The following is a 21,136-nucleotide window of genomic DNA, read 5'->3' on the forward strand; positions in this document are numbered from 1 at the left end:
CTGGTATGCATGGTACCCCTCATCCCCTAATCCTGGTATGCATGGTACCCCTCATCCCCCAATCCTGGTATGCATGGTACACCCTCATCCCTATCCTGGTATGTATGACCCCCTATCCTGGTATGCATGGTTCTCCTGATCCCCCAATCCTGTTATGCATGGTACCCCTGATCCCCCAATCCTGGTATGCATGGTCCTGTCATCCCCCAATCCTGGTATGCATGGTCCTCTCACCTCCCCTATCCTGGTATGCATGGTCCTCTCACCTCCCCTATCCTGGCATGCATGGTACCCTCACTCCTATTAAAACTACACACATGCAAAAAAAAAACCAAAAAAACATTTATACTCACTCTTCTTTCCTGTGCTCCAGCGCTGTCACCACGTTCTGCTGGAGGCCGGGGGAGGAGTCCGGCGCCATATTGCTGAAGACACACTGCAAGTGTGTCTTCAGTAAAATGGTGCCAGATCGCGCTATGCGCATGCGTGATTCCGGTCGCACTCCCGCCCCGGTCTCCGGCTGAAGAGAAGCGCCGCAGCAACGCGCCTCCGGGTCAGGTAAGTATGTAAGTATGGCGCCGGACAGAGCGGTATGCAGTGTGTATGCGTACCACCATCTCTGACGCCATACACACTCCTCACCACGCTGCCTCATTCTGTCTGAAGCCAGACTGCGCAGGCGCATCGCGCTTGCGCAGTCTATAAAGGCTTCGGACAGAGTGACGCTTAGCCAGTTGTATTATAGATATATATAATCATTATTTGTTATAACTAACCGTAGTTAGTTACTATGCCCGGGCAGCGCCGTGCTCTTCAGCTAGTAGTGTAGTAGTGAATAAAATCCCTCTTTGCCAGATAATAAATATATATATATATATATATATATATATATAATTTTTTTTTCTTTCTATTCTTTACAGTTGGGGTTAGAATTGTGTGTTTTTCCAAAAGTAAAAAAAAAAAAAAAAAAAAAAGAACGATATGACGGCTAGTGTTGAGCACAAGTGCCCACTACTTGAGTTTGCATGGGAGCTCGGATATGCACGGAGTTTCGCAGATCTCCGCATGTTTTTTTGGGTGTCTAACATCTGCGAAACATGCAGGACCAAGACTCAAGCATGTCACCCGAGCACCCGCGATATTCAGTGCATACCCGAGCACCGGATGCAAACTGGAGTAGCGAGCACTTTTGCTCAACACTAATGAAAACATATTCAATATGTTATCAAATTCTTTGTCATACCTGTGGGTTCCAAATGCTCTCTATACCCCTTGGATAAAATCCCTGAGGGGTGTGGTTTCCAAAATGGTGTCACTTGTGGGGGGTTTCCACTGTTTAGGCACATCAGGGGCTCTCAAAAAGCAACATGGCATCTGCTAATTATTCCATCAAAATTTACATTCAAAAAGTCAAATGGCGCCCCCTTCCCTTCCGAGCTCTGCAGTGCACCAAAACAGTAGATTTCCCCCACAAATAAGGTATTGGTGCATTCACGAGAAATTGCACAACAAATTTTGGGGTTAATTTTCTATTATTACCCTTGTGAAAATAAAAAAAAATTTGGGTCTAAAGTAAATTTTATGTGAAAAAAATTAAATGCAAATTTTTTCCTTCCACAATGCTTCAGTTCCTGTGAAGCACCTGAAGGATTAATAAACTTCTTGAATGTGGTTTTCAGCAGCTTGAGGGATGCTGTTTTTAGAATGATATCATTTTCTGGAATTTTCTATCATAAAGACCCCACAAAGTGACTTCAAATGTGAGGTGGTCCCTAAAAAAATGGTTTTGTAAATTTTGTTGTAAAAATGAGAAATCGCTGGTCAACTTTTAACCCTTATAACTTCCTAACGAAAAATAATGTTGGTTCCAAAATTGTGCTGATGTAAAATAGACATGTGGGAAATGTTATTTGTGTGACACCACTCTCTAACTTGAGGGCATCAGAATTAAAAGTTTGAAAAAATATGACATTTTCAAAATTTTTCACCAAATTTCCATTTTTTTCACAAATAAACGCAAGTCACATCAAGGAAATTTTACCACTAACACAAAGTATAATATGTCACGAAAAAACAAACTCAGAATCAGTGGTATACGTTGACGCATTTCAGAGTTATTATAACCCCATAAAGTGACAGCGGTTAGAATTGTAAAAATTGGCTTGGTCATTAAGGGGTTAGAATACTTTGGAAAGGGCAGATATGGGAAAGCTAGAGGCTCATAAATAAATAAATAAAAAGTTGCCATTTTATTGCAATTTTGGAAAATTGCTGCAAAAAGAAAAAACATTACAAAGGCATTGTGTGAACAATACCTTATACAGTTCTCTATAGAATTTCATAAGCACCAGCTGCCATCTCCAATCTCAGTAATGGGAAAGTCTATATGCACTGAAGACAGATTACGGTATACCCGTGTACTGAGAATTTTAAGAATGAATGATCAATCCACAAGGAAAGAGAAGTGAATTTCTCTGATAAGTTGTTTTACAAAGTTCTTTATTTTGACATGTATTACTGATTAAATAATTAAAAGGATGGCTACTCTTCCAAATAATAAAATAATAGTCACTTTACCAATCCTTTCCCATTCATACTCTTCCTGGGTCCCCTCCATTGGTCTCTGCACTTCTGCTCCAGCTGGATGTACATGTGACCACTGCAGCCAATCCCTGGCTATAGTAATAATGAGTTGGTCACCAATGTAAGAAGTGATTACATTTTTGTCCACATGGAGGTTGAGGCGCAGGCAGAGATTGCCTCTGTACCTTTGCTCCTCTGCTCTGTATTAATAGACATGTCATTGTTGGAGTCAGCGGGGAATTAGTATTTTATCTTTTTACACCATTAAGGGCCCGTTACACGTAGCGATATCGCTAGCAATATCGCTGCAACGTCACTGATTTTGTGACGTAGCAGCGATATTGCTAGCGATATCACTACATGTGACATTTACCTCCGACTGGCTCCCCCGCGATGATCGCTGATCACGCGAGAACGGCCTGGGCCATTTCTCGTTGGCCGATTCCTGCTGGGCTTCCTGTGGCGCCGACGAGCGACGCGTGGACACGGGCGGGAGGACGTCAGGATCGCCTCGTCTGACAGGTAAGTAGCGACCCCCGACCCCTGCTATGTCGCTGGTGAGATCTGCCTGTGTGGCAGCTCGCTAGCGACCACTTAGCCATGCACCAGCGATCCATATTGTTGTCGGGATCGCTGGTGCATCGCTACGTGTAACGGTACCCTTATATGTTGACTAGCTGAAGAGACTGGCGTGTCCCGGGCATAGTAACTAACTGTGGGTCCAACTCTTTCCATTAACAGCCCTGCTCTCCACCCGCCATCACGCTCTGTCCCTCTGCAGTCCCACTCTCCATCCACAGCCCTGCTCTCTCCCTCCACAGCCCCGCTCTATCCCTCCACAGCCCCGCTCTCCATCCGTGTTTCGCTCACTCCGCAGCCCCGCTCTCCATGCGCCATCCTGCTTTATCCCTCCGCAGCCCCGCTCTCCATCCATGTCCTGCTCACTCCCTCGCAGCTCCGCTCTCCACCCGCGTCCCGCACTTTCCCTCTGCAACCGCGCTCTCCAGCCACCAGTGGGCGGGGCTACATGGAGTGGGCGTGACTTGATACATACACACACACATATACATACACTCAGCTTTATATATATAGATTAACGGACAACCTCTTTAAACCCTTCAGAACAGAGCAATTTTTAGTTTTTGAGTTTTTGTTAACTTCCGACTTCCAAAAGTTAGACATTTTTATTTTTATGACCACATAGACGTACGAGGGCTTGTTTTGGTGGGACGAGTTGTACTTTTGAATGACACCATTACGTTAACTGTACAATATCCTGAACATTGGGAAAAAAATTCCGAATGAGGTTATATATATATATGCAATTCCCCCATGGTTTTTGCCTTTACAGCATTCATTTTATGGTAAAATGATGAGCAATTATTATTTTCCAGATCAGTACGATTAAGGCCATACCAAAAAAATTCAGACTTTTGCAAAAAAAAATTTGGGGTTTGTCGCCTTTTTCCGGCACTTGCAACATTTTTAATTTTCCATCACTGGAACTGGGTGAGAGCTTGTTTATTGTATGGTGAGCTGACATTATCATGGATACCATTTTGGAGTCCATGTGACATTTTGATTGCTTTTTATTTTATTTTTTTAGGTAGGCATAGAGATTGGAAAACCGTAATTCTGCCTTTTTTTTCTCATTACAGCATTTACCAGTCAGGTAAGTTTCGTATTTTCTTTTTTTCAATTCTTCATTTTTGAATAAGTTTTATATTTTCATAGGTCGAACTTTTCTGGATGTGACACTTACAAATATGTTTTCATTTCTTTATTTTAAATGGGGGAAAAGCGAGGTGAATCACATTATTTATATACCGTATTTTTTACTTTCTTGGGGGACTGGAACATGCGATCATCCAATCACAAAAACTCTATGCTGTAATAGCACAGTATTTACAGTCCCCTCGAAGCTCAGCTGAGTTACAAAGTAGTACCAAGATGGCAGCTACGGGTGCCTCCAGCAGGCCCTGGCTCTCATAGTAACTCATCGGCGCCTTGCGACTGTCCCACAGAGGACCGATGAGAGCGGATGCACCGGCTGTGAGGTCATTTAAATGCTGCTGTCGAAGATTTAGTATAGATGCCATCATCACTAGGGATGAGTGAATAGCTTTGGATAACTCCCTATCCGAATAGCTAAAGCGCTTACCGAGTAGCTGCATCGGGAACCCGGATACCTGGAGCACTCCTGATAATCAGCTGTTCGGCTCCGCATGTGTCGCTGCTGTGTGACAGTCACAACGCATGCATGGCGAGCCCAACAAACAGGCTCCCAACAGCTGGTCATCGGGAGCGTTCCAGGTATCCGGGTTCCCGATGCAGATATTCTGTAAGCGCTATACCTATTCGGATAAGGAGTTATCCAAAGCTATTCGCTCATCCCTAATCATCACCACTGCAGGACGTACAGTTACTCCCATATACACAAAAGGATTAAGGAAAAAAACCGCACAAAAAACAGGAACATTGCAAAGAATGGTAAGTTCAGAGGTGCTGGAATGGCATGTCATTAATACAACAGGTAAATTACAACTTGGGATGTTAAAATGCATTTAAATAAGTCAAAAATGTTTGGCCTTTCTTTATTCTATGTATTTTGCAGTGATGGTACAAAGTGGACGCACTTTAGCATTCCCCGATGCTACACATAGAAGTAGGAGAGTTTGGAGTGCTGACATGAAGGATAATTAGGAAATAAACTGGTTATATTTGAAGCAACTAAAATCGCTATCCTGTCCCCTTCATAAAAGTGCAGGTGTGATTCTGGGGCATGGGGAGCTTTAGTCTTCCATGAAGTGTGAAGGTCACACGAGACGAGGTAGCGCAATGAACCGTCCATCTGTCGTGTGATAACTTCCAGAGTCGCTTGGCAGTTCTGAGCCGCGGAGGCTTTCACAAGCCGCTCCATAGTCACCTCTGCATCAGTTGGGAACAGTTTTGAAAAGATTCTAAGTAATGTCTCTAATTACAGCTTATATCACATATACACCAAGCACATTACATGATCTGACATGCATCTGACATACAAGGAATGAACATAGTATACAGTAGTGTAGTGTGTCAGGAACCATTCGATCAGATACTAATGTCAGGTCCTGTTAGTCAGTAACGGTAGTACTCCCAGCTCCTGGAGCTGCGCCCTCACCACGCTGTCCCATCCTTTGTTGGCTTGCGGGTTCCTCGGGGAGGGATGCATGATACTTTTCACAGTCACGTCCATCCCTTCTCCGGCCAAGGCTTTCCTTGCTCGTTGCTCTGAAAACTTTCCCACTCCAATCACCATTTTGACCCCAAGCGTCTTGACCACTTGACATAGGGCTTCGTCACAAATATCTAGCAGCGTGTCCCGCTGAGCTTTAGGAAGGTCTGTTGGAGTCAGATTCTTCCCTGTCTGATTCATAAATATGAGAGGGCAGTGGTTGTGCACAAAGCAGTACTTGAAGAAAGTTTCGGGTTGGCCGCAGATAGATTTGAAGAAACTCCAAAATCGAGCGCCACTCACCTCGCTGTTGGAACAATCAAATCCGCGTATAGGTCTTTTTGGATGCTCCACTTCTGGTTTATAAACATTTCCAACAATCTGAAGCCAGTCACGTACATGTTTTACTTCCCCAAATGGAACCTGAGAAGATACGTTGTACACAATGGTGTATGGTTAATACGGTGATATGTACTGATTCCGGCATTATACCAGGAGATACGCCAGTGTTTAACGTGAATGTAGATTGGCAGGATTATCTGTCAAAGTCACTGGCACTGTTATATGTGAGCAAGTGGCAAGTTTTCTTAGGTCCCAGGGGGCATGCTGTTCTAATCGCCCATAGGTGCACCCGCAGTGCGATCGCAGGACACTGATGGGTTGCCATGACAGCCAGGGATTCGGTGAAGATCCCCTTGCCTGTCCTGACAGTACTCCTGTGAAAGCCAACCTCTGCCTGTTGTTCATTGGAGACCGTGGTTTTTGATATACAGCAATATTGGGTATTGCTATGTATAGCACAAGCAAACAGATGATCGCCAGTTCAAATCCCCTAAGGGGATTAACAAATACAATAAAAGGTAAAACAATTTTTTTTTTTTCGCTATGACAAAATAATAAAAGTTGGAAATCTAAAAGTTTGAATCACACTCATTTTTCTCTATTTAAAACTTAAAAAAAAGCAAAATGAAAAAAAATACACAATGTGGTATTTCCACATTTGTAAAAGTCCAATCTATCAAAATTATAAAGTGAATTAAGCAGATTGGTAAATGTCGTAGCAAGAAAAATAAACAAAATGCCAGAAATATGGTTTTTTTTTTTTTGCTGCTGCAACACCACAAAGAAATGCAATAAGAAGCGATGAAGACATCATGGCTACCCCAAAATTATGTCAATAAAAACATCAGCTCAAGGTGCAAAAAATAAACCCTCACACAGCCCCATCATTGTGTCATAAAAACGTCATAGCTATGGGGAAGACGGGGAGGAAAAATGAAAAAAATCGACAGAGGGTGAAAAGGTTAATATGTTTTTACATCATTTTTTTTTTAAATGTAATTGTATCAGAAACCTAGTGTAATGGATTGATAACTACTCCCCATGTGTCTTAGTATAGACTAGCTGTTTCCAGTCAGCTAACGCTTGTCACGCTCAGCCTCGTGTGGTAATGTGGGGGGACGGAGCCTCGTGTGGTAATGTGGGGGGGCGGGATTATGTGTGGTAATGTGGTGGGGGCGAGATTATGTGTGGTAATGTGGGGGGGCGGGATTATGTGTGGTGATGTGGTGGGGGGCGCGGGATTATGTGTGGTGATGTGGTGGGGGGCGGGATTATGTGTGGTGATGTGGTGGGGGGCGCGGGATTATGTGTGGTAATGTGGTGGGGGCGAGATTATGTGTGGTAATGTGGTGGGGGGCGGGATTATGTGTGGTAATGTGGTGGGGGGCGGGATTATGTGTGGTGATGTGGTGGGGGGCGGGATTATGTGTGGTGATGTGGTGGGGGGCGGGATTATGTGTGGTAATGTGGTGGGGGGGCGGGATTGTGTGTGGTGATGTGGTGGGGGGCGGGATTATGTGTGGTGATGGGCGGGATTGTGTGGGGTAATGTGGTGGGGGGAGGGATTATGTGTGGTAATGTGGTGGGGGGCGGGATTATGTGTGGTGATGTGGTGGGGGGCGGGATTATGTGTGGTGATGTGGTGGAGGGCGGGATTATGTGTGGTAATGTGGTGGGGGGGCGGGATTATGTGTGGTGATGTGGTGGAGGGCGGGATTATGTGTGGTAATGTGGTGGGGGCGGGATTGTGTGTGGTGATGTGGTGGGGGGCGGGATTGTGTGTGGTATTGTGGTGGGGGGCGGGATTGTGTGTGGTAATGTGGTGGGGGTGGGATTTTGTGTGGTAATGCGGTGGGGGGCAGGATTATGTATGGTAATGTGGTGGGGACGGGATTATGTGTGGTAATGTGGTGGGGGGGCGGGATTGTGTGTGGTAATGTGGTGGGGGGCGGGATTATGTGTAGTAATGTGGTGGGGGGCAGGATTATGTGTGGTAATGTGGTGGGGGGCAGGATTATGTGTGGTAATGTGGTGGGGGGCGGGATTATGTGTGGTAATGTGGTGAGGGGGTGGGATTATGTGTGGTAATGTGGTGGGGGGCGGGATTATGTGTGGTAATGTGGTGGGGGGCGGGATTATGTGTGGTAATGTGGTGGGGGGCGGGATTATGTGCGGTAATGTGGCGGGGGTGGGATTATGTGGTGATGTTGTGGGGGGCCGGGATTGTGTGTGGTGATGTGGTGTGGGGTGGGGGGATTGTGTGTGGTGATGTGGTGGGGGGCGGGATTGTGTGTGGTGATGTAGTGTGGGGACCGCATTGTGCGTGGTAATGTGGTGGGGGCGGGATTGTGTGTGGTAATGTGGTGGGGGGCGGGATTGTGTGAGGTGATGTGTTGGGGGGGCGGGATTGTGTGTGGTGATGTGGTGTGGGGGCCGGATTGTGTGTGGTAATGTGGTGGGGGGCGGGATTGTGTGAGGTGATGTGTTGGGGGGGCGGCATTGTGTGTGGTAATGTGGTGGGGGGCGGGATTGTGTGAGGTGATGTGGTGGGGGGGCGGGATTATGTGAGGTGATGTTGTGGGGGGCCGGGATTGTATGTGGTGATGTGGTGTGGGGGCGGGATTGTGTGTGGTGATGTGGTGGGGGGCGGGATTGTGTGAGGTGATGTGTTGGGGGGGCGGGATTGTGTGTGGTGATGTGGTGTGGGGGCCGGATTGTGTGTGGTAATGTGTGGGGGGGCGGGATTGTGTGTGGTGATGTGGTGTGGGGGCCGGATTGTGTGTGGTAATGTGGTGGGGGGGCGGGATTGTGTGTGGTGATGTGGTGTGGGGGCCGGATTGTGTGTGGTAATGTGGTGGGGGGACGGGATTGTGTGTGGTAATGGGGTGGGATTATGTGTGGTGGGGCGGAGCTACTGTGCAGGGGGCGGGATTAGCGAGTAATCACGATGCCTCATATATATATAGATTACTACGGATAAAGCAGAGGCTAGCTGCTAGATGATGGTGCATATACTGCAAATTATAATGTTTCCAATATTTCATGTCTTAAAGCTTTTAGGGTTCTCCCCGATTTGACACGAGTTTGGGGAGAGATTTAAAATACAATCCCAGTCAGCATCTTATGAACATGAACTGGGTTTCCACAACCCTATTATCATGCACAGGAAAAAAAAATCAGGGCAGGTTTTTGGCTTTTGTAGTGCAAAAAAAAAAGTTTATCTGCAGAAATACAGTATTGTGCAAAAGTATTAGGCAGTTGTGAAAAAAAATACTGGACACCATTAATCCTGACCAAATTCCCAATTCCGTTTGCTGAAATGCAGCCTCAAACTTGCCATGAACCACCACTATACTTCTCTGCTGCCTGCAGACACTCATTATAGTACCGCTCTCCAGTCCATCGGAGAACAATCTGCCAAATGTTTCACACTTCGACTCATCAGTACAAGGAACCTGCTGCCATTTTACTTCACCCAAGCTGCTACGTTTTTGAGCATAGTTGAGTCACTTGGCCTTGTTTCCATGTCAAAGGTATGATGTCTTGGCTCCAATTCCTCCATGAAAACCACTTCTGGTCAGAATTCTCTGAACAGTAGATGGGTCCCACTTGTTGCTCTCAGTTCTGCACTGATGGTGATGCTGGATATCTTCTGATTACCAAGGGAAGCCTCGCATACTTTTTATCTGCTGCACTTGCCAAATTCTACATCTGCAACCCTCAAAGTTGTTCATTTCTTGGTGCGTCTTCAGAAGAGCTTGAACATCAAATCTTAAAACCTCAGTCTGATTTATCTTTGCCTGGGAGAGACACTGCTGATGCAGTATAACTACCCTGTATCTTGTTGCTGTTCTCAGTCTTGCCATGGTGTTTGACCTGTGACATGAATCTGTCTTTAGCAACCTCACCTTCGTATTAGAGTTTGGCTGTTCCTCACCCAGTTTTATTACCATTACACAGCAGTTTCTGTTTCAACTAATGGCTGTGTTTCAACCTACATATGGAAATTATAATTATCTGATGGGTATAATTGGTTACCCACAAACCTGACTATGATCCTATCAAACCCATGGCCTACAAAATACCTAGAAGAATTGATGCTGAACGGCAAAGGGTGTTCACACCAAATATCGATTTGATTTAGATTTCCCTTTTGTTCATTGCTTAAACAAACTAATATCATTTCTATTTGTGAAGGCATTCTTTCTGCGGGGTATTTTTTCCACACCTGCCTAAAATCTTTGCACAGTACTGTAAATAGCATGTGTTATTTCCATGGATGCTTCACAGAAAAACAAAGCCTTGACAATACATCAAATTCAGCAGAAGGCATCAGCCTGAGATTTCAGCTGTGGAAATACAGGAAGGCGCTTGTGTCTGAATATGCCCCTACAGTTCTTAGCGTCAGTGCTCGGTGTTACTAAAGGGAACATTATTTTTCAGGTTTATTGAGTGGCAAATATCCATAGGGCTATCTTATATAAGATCCTTATCAGGATATCAGGGCAATCGCATTATCCCATTTGGCTAGCACCCTGTAGCGCATCGTAGCCACATAATTCTTTCCCTAAGCTGAGGTATGACGCAGTTTGGCATCATCTCAAAATTATCACACAGCTTAATAAAAGAGTGGGGCAGAGAGGTGTAACCAATTATCACAGCCAGCAAGACTGTCTGACCTTTTCATATAGTGTCATTCCTCCCACTCCCAGCCAGTCTCTCCATCTGCCATTAACAGATTTCTTGCTCTTTTTTTCCAGCATCAGTCTGTGTCAGGCCTGGTATTTATAGAGCTGGGGATAGAAGTGAGTAGGACAATGTTGGCGGGCCTGGTATATGGCAGGTATAGTCATAATGAAGTAAACCTTGGCAGATTTACGACGGGAAAGGAAGGGATGAACGAATCCCTAACAAGTGTCTGTATCAGCGATGAGTTAATGGTGCAAAATGCCGAAGACACCTTTAATTGAGCAATTTTATGCAGGTTAATATGGCACCAATGCAATTAAATGGGAAAAAAAAAAATCAATCCGTCCCCTTGGCACAAATTAACCTCGTTCAGTGAGGATCTTACCCCCGTCTGAGCCATGCCGAACGGTCCAGGGTTCATTCCTAAGAAAAGCACTTCTTTTCTGGACTGGCAATATGTCCGGACGTACTTCTCGTGGGGGTCCCAGGCATACAACAAAGGGTTGTACACGTACTTCACCGGATCCTGGAAGAGCAGATGTCCCAGCTTCAAGTTCAACTCTAACTCTACCTGTAGGAAGCCATCAGCGGGATTCTCCTGGTCGGGGGACACGTCAGACGGGGGCTGAGCGACAATCATTCCTTCTTCTCCGGAGCCGCAGCTATAGAATATAAAGGTCAATGCTCAGCACATTATTATTGCACTAGAGTTAGGAGCCATTTAGTTATTTTGTCATATTCACTGCTCAATACAATGCAAATTTGGTTAATTGCTTGGAAATTGGGGAAGCAGGGCGACAACCAATTTGGGCACAGTTGCAGCTTTTGCAAAACTTGTCACCCAGCTTTCCCAGGCTCCTGAATAGCAACTCTGCCTAGATATGAAGCGATACATCCCATACTCATGTATCCTCTTATCATTTCTCCACTACTGACACGTCCCAGGTATCCACAAATATCCACGTGACGTCTTTAGACCACCAAACCTTCCCACGATATGGTTTCTACCTGCAGTAGTGCAATGAATTCCAAGAAAGGACTCTGGTCGGGAGCTAAAACGTAACAGCCAGGTCTGAATGGGAATGCTATGTAACCGAAAATGAACCCTTCTGGATTATCAGAAGAGAATGTTGTGGCTCTGTCCTCCCTGCTTTATACTGCAGCTCTACTTGTGTAATCTGACAGCTGTGTACAATCACATGCCTCATCATCAGCCCTTTACGAAGTTAGTATACGGAGAGATGATTTCCTTCACAGCAAGAAAAGAAATGATGAACATGGATAAAAAGACCATAAAGGTTATTATGGAACACGCAGTAAATAAGTGCGAGTGAGGGGCTCCCATCTGTGTATTCATGGCATCATGCTATCAGGCATTAATGGGGATCTGGAGTTCTCCTGTCCATCAGACATATCAATGTCTCAGATGGCAAAACTCTACTAACCAGTTAAAGGGGTTGTCCGTTCTTCTGATAAACGTCTACAGTCACTTTATGTGACTGCAGACGTCTGAATCCTGGCAGCGTATGGTGAGCATGCTATCAGGTTACACAGGTATTGAGAGAGTGTGTGAGCGGACGGTCACATGGCAGCAAGTATGCAATATGTATACATGAGGTCACATGCCGACTAGACGTACCCAGCTTCTCTCATTTCACATGTCTGGAAATAAGTTAGACATGACTAGTCGGAATGTGGCACAAAGTATACAAATCACATGCTGGCGGTCATGTGACCATCTGCTCTCACTGGCAATACTGGTGAATCCCGACAGCATGCCCACCACATGCGATCAGGATTTAGAAATCTGCAGTCACATAGAGTGAAAGTAAACTTTTATCAGAAGACCGGGACCACTCACTGAATATATATTGCAGGCAATCTAGGTCCTTAAAATCAGCCAGTCGAATGTTCGGTGCCCGCCTGTCAGAGACTGCTGAAGCCCCAGGAGAGATGACAGAGCTGTTCTCACCACTTCTGTCTTCTCTATTATCAGATACACATATTGTAAATTTTGAAGGAATTTAAGGATTTTCAGAAATTAGATATGGCTTGACTTTCTTTATTTTGCAGACGATAATAAAAATGTAGAAGAATAAACCTCTCTACAGAACAATATTTGCATAACATAGAATCATAGAGTTGGAAGGGACCTCCTGGGCCATCTGGTCCCTACCCCCCTGCTCAAAGCAGGATTCGCTAAATCATCCCAGACAGATGTCTGTCCAGCCTCTGTTTGAAGACTTCTATTGAAGGAGAACTCACCACCTCTCGTGGCAGTTCCACTCATTGATCACTCTGTCAAAAAGTTTTTTCTAATATATCTAATCTGTGTCTCCTCCCATTCAGTTTCATCCCATTGCTTCTAGTCTATGTGCAAATGAGAATAAAGATGATCCTTCTACATTGTGGCAGCCCTTGAGATATTTGTAGACAGCTATTAAGTCTCCTCTCAGTCTTCTTTTCTGCAAGCTAAACATTTCCAAATCCTGCAACCTTTCCTCATAGGACATACTTTGCATCCTGGTAGCTCTTCTCTGACCTTGCTCCAGTTTTTCAATGTCTTTTTTATAATGTGGCGCCCAGATCAGGACACAGTATTCCAGATGAGGTCTGACCAAAGAGGAGTAGAGGGCAATAATGACTTCACGTGATCTAGACTGTATGCTTCTGTTAATACATCCTAGAATTGCATTTGCCTTTTTTGCTGCTGCATCACACTGTTGACTCATATTCAGCCTGTTATCTATTAGTATGCCCAAGTCTTTTTCACCGTGCTGTTGCTTAGGTCTATTCTTCCCATTCTGTAGATGTAAGTTTTGTTCTTCATGCCTAGAGGTAGAATCTTGCTTTTCTCTCTATTTCTCACATCTAATCTAATATACACACATATGGGAAAAGTTTACCCTTTGACTCTCTAGTTTTTGCTGAAATACTAAATATAGTGTATAAATAAAAATTAATGATTTCAAGGAATTATATCTTAATCAGTGATTGGTCAAAATGATCTCATAAGACAATGTCCTATCCATCCTGTACAAGATGGCCCAGAACAAAAGGTTCCCATTTTTCACCTACGATGACTGTTTCCAAACCTGCTTTTTAGGCATGCTTCACACTTCAGTTTTCTGGCGTCAGTCAAAATCCATCATTAGCAGAAAAAAACGGATCCGACAGATATGCCTGGTGGATCCGTTTTTTTCCCATAGACTTGTATTAGCGACGGATTGTGATGGATGGCCATCCGTTTCGTCCGTCGTGCGACGGATCCGTCAGAAAACAGGTGTCCATCGGCCGGGAAAAATGTCCATAGGAACGTTTTTTGTCTCCGTTGAAAAGGCAGACAGCGACGGATCTGTTGCCATCCATCGTCTGTTAGAATGGACGCCTATGGGCGGCGGATCCGTCGCTGTCCGTCAAAAAACAGATCCACCGTTGGATTCCGTTTTTAGCAAATGAGCATGCCCGGAATCATTTTGGTTCCTTTAATTTAACCCCAAAAGCCTTTCTGGCACCAAAATTTCTCTCTCTCTGCAGAATCGTGTTCCTATAAATTCCAAAATCTGCAGCTTCGACGGATCCATTGAAGAAACGGATGAAAAAAACGGATGCGACTGATTAAACGGATCCTTTTTTTGGCAGATCCGCTAGACGGATCCGTCGAAAAAACTGATCAGTTACATCCGTTTTTCACTATTTTCGACGGATCCGTCGTTCCGTCAAGACAACGGATTTTGACTGAAGTGTGAAACAGGCCTTAACCATTATATTGTTTTTGCAGATCCCCTGAAGGATCAGATCATAAAAATATCCTCAAATAACAATCTATAAAATTATATCCTCAGGATTTGTAGTTCTGCAAATTCTGTGACATCTGTGTTTACGCCCTGAGTTACTGGAAACTGAGGAACATGAGGGCAAGAAGATATTACTAGATTCCAAAAAATATTCAGCAGCTCTACATTGAGACTGTTTAAGTCCATCATCAGTGTTTGGTCAGTGTGTCATCAGTGTTTTTCATATATGGATGACGACGCTTCTCCTCCTATCCGTATCAATATTAAATACACACAGCATCGCCCGACACGCCCGCAGCACCGAACACCCCCTCATCCCAGCCTGCAGCAACGGTACAGGTAAGGTATATATATATACGCATTATAAGATGCACCCCCATTTTCCCCAAAATTTGGGGGAAAAAGGTGAGTATTATAATCCGAAAAATACAGTATATGTTCCATCCGTGAAAAACCCAAACCACGTATGTGCAACATGAACACCTGAATGAGGCGTAAATCAGACCACAAAATAGAATAAGCATGGCCTGCGCAGTAGATTTTAGGTTGCATTATGAAACTATATATATTTTTTTTTTTAATTCTGAACTTTGTAAGAATAATTTGTTTGTGTCGCCATACTATGAGACCCATAACTTTATTTTTTGTTAATTGGATTATGTGGTGAGTGGTAGATTTTACTGGTACCATTTTGGGGCACAAACAATGTTTTGATTTCTTTGTATTACATTTTTGGGGTGGATGTGAGGTGATCAAAAAAATGTACTGAAAGGGCAGTTAATGTTTTTGTATATCTTTATGGCATTTAACATGTAAGTTAATTAATTTTATATTATCATAATGGGATGTGGAAATACCAAATATGTTTATTTTTTTAATTCTTTATTTTTGGATTGGAAAAAAGGTGTTTGATTCAAACATCGATACTTTTATAAGAACATTTTTTCAGACATACATGGGGTTAAAGGATCTGCTGCTAACATCTTAGGCCTCTTTCACATTTCAGTTTTTTACAATCAGTCACAATCCTCCAGGTTTTGAAAAAAACGGATCCGCAATTTTTTTTTGAGGATCCGTTTTTTTCCCCATTGACTTGCATTATGGGCGGATTGTGACGGATTGCCGTCCGTTGCATCCGTTTTTTTTGCGGATCCGCCAAAAGTTGCTGTCCGTTCTCATCCTCAAAGATTTCAAAACGGAGCTTGCAACGTTTTTTTTTCTTGCGGATCCTCCAGACGCTGTTTTAACCCGAAATTCTTTCTGGCTGCCGGACAAAAAAAAATTCTCTCATTCTCTCTCTCTCAGGCCGCGATTCCTTTAAAATTCTTCATTTGTCGGATCCGTCAAAAAAACGGACGGGTGGCATCCGTTGTCATCAGTACTACAACGGATCCGCCATCCATTCTTTTTGGCGGATTATGACTGATGCAAAAAACTGAAGTGTGAAAGAGGCCTTAGTAGCAAAAATCACAGCCCAGTGGAGTCCACATCAGACAGTTCTAAGCTGTTTGATTTTAACTCCTTCACGACACATGACGTACATTTATGTCACATGTTGTGTTTCTGACTTTGATGTGGGCTTGCACGCGGAATCTGTAACCTTCCCAGGAGATGATGGCTGATTAAATCAGGCATCATCTGCCTCTAACAGCCTGCGGTTGTTAACCAGTTAAATTCTGTCAATCTCTGACAGTGGCATTTAACACGCAAAAGTAGGGTGGGCGAGTCATTTAATGTGCCCATCGGTGCACCCATGATTTGACTGTGGGGCGCCGATGGGTTGCAAGAAACCCGAGGGTTTGCTGAAGACTTCTGTGTTTCCCTTGATGATTCTCTTGTGAAAGCCAGCATGGACAGTGCCTTGCAAAAGTATTCGGCCCCCTGGAACGTTTCAACCTTTTCCCACATATCATGCTTCAAACATAAAGATACCAAATGTAAATTTTTGGTGAAGAATCAACAACAAGTGGGACACAATTGTGAAGTTGAACGAAATTTATTGGTTATTTTAAATTTTTTTGTAAATTCAAAAACTGAAAAGTGGGGCGTGCAAATTATTCGGCCCCTTTAACTTAATACTTTGCTGCGTTTACAGCTGCAAGTCGCTTGGGGTATGTCTCTATCAGTTTTGTACATCGAGAGACTGAAATTCTTGCCCATTCTTCCTTGGCATACAGCTCGAGCTCAGTGAGGTTGGATGGAGATCGTTTGTGAACAGCAGTTTTCAGCTCTTTCCACAGACTCTCGACTGGATTCAGGTCTGGACTTTGAATTGGCCATTCTAAAGCCCCCGTCACACACAGCGAGATCGCTAGTGAGATTGCTAGCAAGATCGCTGCCGAGTCACAAGTTTTGTGACGCAACAGCGATCTCACCACCGAGATCGCTGTGTGTGACATATCAGCGACCGGCCCCCCTGCCGGGTATCGCTGATCGTGCTCGAAAGCCCTGGACATTTTTTTGATCGTTGGTCTCCCGCTGGCCAGCATGCATCGCTGCGTGTGGCAGGCGGGAGATCAGCGAGCTGGAGCCTGGTATCCAAGGTAAACCGCAGGTAACTAAGGGCGCGCGTCACTTAGTTACCCGCTGTGTACCTTAGATACCAGCGTGCTGGTATCCAAGGTAAACAGCGGATTTCTAAGCGCCGCGCTCCAGCGGGTTTCTAAGCTCCTTGTACCAGCACGCTGGTATCTAAGGTACACTGGGGGTAACTAAGCGATGCGCGCGCTTGTTACCCGTGTCGTCGCTGGTCCTGATCGCTGCTGAGATCTGCCTGTTTGGCAGCTCACCAGCGATCATGTAGCGACACACCAGCGATCCTGACAAGGTCATATCATTGTCGGGATCGATGGTGCGTCGCTATGTGTGACGGGGGCCTAACACCTGGATACGTTCATTTGTGAACCATTTCATTGTAGATTTTGCTTTATGTTTGGGATCATTGTCTTGTGTCTCAGGTCTTTTGCAGACTCCAACAGGTTTTCTTCAAGAATGGTCCTGTATTTGGCTCCATCCATCTTCCCATCAATTTTAACCATCTTCCCTGTCCCTGCTGAAGAAAAGCAGGCCCAAACCATGATGCTGCCACCACCATGTTTGACAGTGGGGATGGTGTGTTCAGGGTGATGAGCTGTGTTGCCTTTACGCCCAACATATCGTTTGGCATTGTTGCCAAAAAGTTCGATTTTGGTTTCATCTGACCACAGCACCTTCTTCCACATGTTTGGTGTGTCTCCCAGGTGGCTTGCTGCAAACTTTAAACCACACTTTTTATGGATATCTTTTAGAAATGGCTTTCTTCTTGCCACTCTTCCATAAAGGCCAGATTTGAGCAGTGTACGACTGATTGTTGTCCTATGGACAGACTGTCCCACCCCAGCTGTAGATCTCTGCAGTTCATCCAGAGTGATCATGGGCCTCTTGGCTGCACCTCTGATCAGTTTTCTCGTTTGAGATGAAAGTTTAGAGGGACGGCTGGGTCTTGGTAGATTTGAAGTGGTATGATACTCCTTCCATTTCAATATGATCGCTTGCACAGTGCTCCTTGGGATGTTTAAAGTTTTTGAAATCATTTTGTATCCAAATCCGGCTTTGAACTTCTCCACAACAGTATCACGGACCTGCCTGTTGTGTTCCTTGGTCTTCATGATGCTCTCTGTGGTTCAAACAGAACCCTGCGTCTATCACAGAGCAGGTGGATTTATACGGAGACTTGATTACAGACAGGTGGTTTATATTTATCATCATTAGTCATTTAGGACAACACTGGATCATTCAGAGATCCACAATGAACTTCTGGAGTGAGTTTGCTGCATTGAAAGTAAAGGGGCTGAATAATACTGCATACCCCACTTTTCAGTTTTTGACTTTCCACAAAAATTTAAAATAACCAATAAATTTCGTTAAACTTCACAATTGTGTTCCACTTGTTTTTGATTCTTCACCAAAAATTTACATTTGGTATCTTTACGTTTGAAGCATGATATGTGGGAAAAGGTTGGAAAGTTCCAGGGTGCCGAATACTTTCGCAAGGCACCGTAGCTGGTGTTCACTAGAGATTGTGACTTTTGCTATACATAGTAGTGTTGATGCACTGCAATGTATAGTACAAGCAATCATATGATTTCAGCTTCAAATTCCCTAAGGGGAACAAGTACAGTTAAAATTAAAAAAAGAAAAAAAAAAACCACATTTTTAAAAATATGAAAAAACAAAAGTTCAAATCACCCCCTTATTTCCCCATTAAATATAAAACAAAGAAAATAAAAGAAATAGACATACTTGGCATTTTTGTGTTCGTGAAAGTCTGATCTATCAAAATATAAAAAAAATTAATCTGATTGGTAAACAGCGTAACAAGAAAAAAATCAAAATGCCTACATTACCCTTTTTGGCTGCCGCAACATTGCAATAAATGCAACCACAGGTGATCAAAACATCATATCCACCCAAAAATGGTATCTGTAAAAACATCAGCCCAGGGAACAACAAATAACCTAGCATACAGCCTCAGCTCCTGAAAATTGAAAATGTTACTGGTCTCAGAAAATGTAGAAACAAGCGAAAAAAATGTTTTCACAAAATTCCATTTTTTTTCCCCCACCACTTAAATAAAAGATAAACTATACATGTTTGGTATCTGCGTACTCGTACTGACCTGGGGAATCATAGTACCTGGTCAGTTCTACCATATAGTGAACAAGGTAAATTAAAAAATGTCAAAAACAATTGTGGAATTGCATTTTTTTTGCCGTTTCAATGCACTTGGAATTTTTTTTCCCACTTTCTCGGGCATCACGTGATAAAATGAATGGTGTCATTCAAAAGTACAACTAGTCCCGCAAAAACAAAAACCTTATACGGCTATAGGGAAAGAAAAAGAAAAAAAAAGTTACGGCTCTTGGATGAAGGGAAGTAAAACGCAATCATGAAAATATGGAAAATGGGTGCGGCATGAAGGGGTTATCGTTAGATCTGATCAGCAGATAGCCCACATATATAACATAACGTTAATGTCTAACATTTGGTAACCCCTCCGACTAGATAACTTGAGGGGGGCAGCACTGATTGTCCTGGGACATTAGTTGGGGTTTCCTCATTTGGTGTTTGTGCCTCCAGGTGCTGAAATAGCCTTATGGTAATGTACGTGCTGCTTTTTATGGCACATTTCCATTCACATGCCTGTACATGATGGCGACTGCTCTCTGAATTGGTGTTGCGGTGTAGCCCCGGCCAGCGTGGTACTAGCCGTCTTTCAGGGCCAGGTACGCAGGCTCTGGTGACTATGGCCCCATTCTCCATGCTTGCCCCTACATGTGGACGGCAACTGCCTCTGATGAGATCCCAGCACCATCAGCTTTGGTTCTGGCAGAGCCCAGACAGGTCTGGAGCCGGTGTCACATGTACAAGAAGAGGCACTGCGCTGGCACTACTGGCACACAAAAAGGCACTTTCCTTCCTAAAGAGGTTCTTCAGCAGCCGCAGCACATCCCATACACTTCTGCAGAACACAACACACATCTAAGATCCTTTACATAAAGCATAGTAAATAGCAACGTGGGAAGGAAATTTCCTTTAGCCTTCACAAAGAAGTTCTGCAGCAGCTGAGATGAGCGCGGATGTCAGAGACCTGTGTACATGGGAGCACAACTCCCTCACACCTGTGTGACAGCCTGCAGAAGGGGTTAATCACCCACTATATAATGATACATACCTATGATAATCACACGTATGTAATTCTAAAAAAAAATTATATTAGATGCAATATCATTCATATTTAGAGTAAATTTGGGTAAAAAAAAAAAAAAACACAAAAACTCAGAGGGCTGTGAGGATGATGAGGGGGGTTGTGGTCAGGAGAGGACGGGACTCGCGTCACGTGACATCACCGCCTCTTTTCTCCTTCTACATCCGGTTAACCCAAACATCTCCACCGCCTCCCAAAATGCACCGCGGCCAAACACTAGAAAGCAGCGGCCGCAGCGCACACAGAGGAATGTGCCGCACAGACCGGTCACAAGTGCAGCGCACGGCACCGAGCACAGGGCGGGAGGGGACAACGCACAGCCGCTCCGTACACACCTGCACCCTCAGGCCTGCACGGGAGATTTACCTGAGGAAGTAGCGCGATCCTATTAGGATAAAGGACCTTTGATGATGTCATAACACGTGACCAGTCACATTTAGGGGGCGGGGACTAGCGCGGGGAGGAGCAGATCTGCAAAGTTATGTGATGTTAAGCAGCAGCACGTGGGTTATTGGTGTGCGGGGAATTCACCTACCTGGGCGAGAGCCGCTGTACGGGAGCAGTAGGGCTGTGTGTGCTAGATGCCGCGTGTAAGCACAAGAGCCATGTGCAGCAGAGCTGTGTGTGCTACTTGCATGTGTGCAGGGCTGGCCTTACCTTCTGCCTGTCTGGTCATGGGCTGCCTTCCTTGTCTGCTGCATTGTTAACAGAATCCATGTCTCATCCTGTTAAGGCCTGTCTCACGTACGGTTTTAATGTCAGTTGTAA

The 21,136-nt window shown here is 44.4% G+C and overlaps 1 protein-coding gene across 9 annotated transcripts; it reads right to left on the reverse strand.

Annotated features, from left to right (window-relative positions):
• Positions 1–5,074: 5,074 nt before the first annotated feature.
• Positions 5,075–20,850, reverse strand: SMUG1 (single-strand-selective monofunctional uracil-DNA glycosylase 1). Of its 9 annotated transcripts, none has more exons than XM_073546257.1 (4): positions 20,336–20,608; positions 18,904–18,933; positions 11,397–11,487; positions 5,075–6,217 (listed from the first exon to the last, which is right to left on the reverse strand). In XM_073546257.1, exons 3-4 carry the CDS (start codon positions 11,463–11,465, stop codon positions 5,684–5,686), a joined length of 603 nt encoding a protein of 200 aa, XP_073402358.1. In that variant the 5' UTR covers positions 11,466–11,487; positions 18,904–18,933; positions 20,336–20,608; the 3' UTR covers positions 5,075–5,683. The 9 variants fall into 9 exon arrangements, with proteins under 9 accessions (XP_073402358.1, XP_073402356.1, XP_073402357.1 ...); XM_073546253.1 differs by lacking the exon at positions 18,904–18,933 and having other exon boundaries at positions 5,164–5,986; positions 6,098–6,217; positions 11,211–11,487; positions 20,336–20,585; XM_073546255.1 differs by lacking the exons at positions 18,904–18,933; positions 20,336–20,608 and adding an exon at positions 20,735–20,850.
• Positions 20,851–21,136: the final 286 nt, after the last annotated feature.

Source organism: Dendrobates tinctorius, unplaced genomic scaffold (assembly GCF_039654945.1).
Source record: "Dendrobates tinctorius isolate UK_male_01 unplaced genomic scaffold, ASM3965494v1 ptg000145l, whole genome shotgun sequence".
NCBI lineage: Eukaryota > Metazoa > Chordata > Amphibia > Anura > Dendrobatidae > Dendrobates > Dendrobates tinctorius.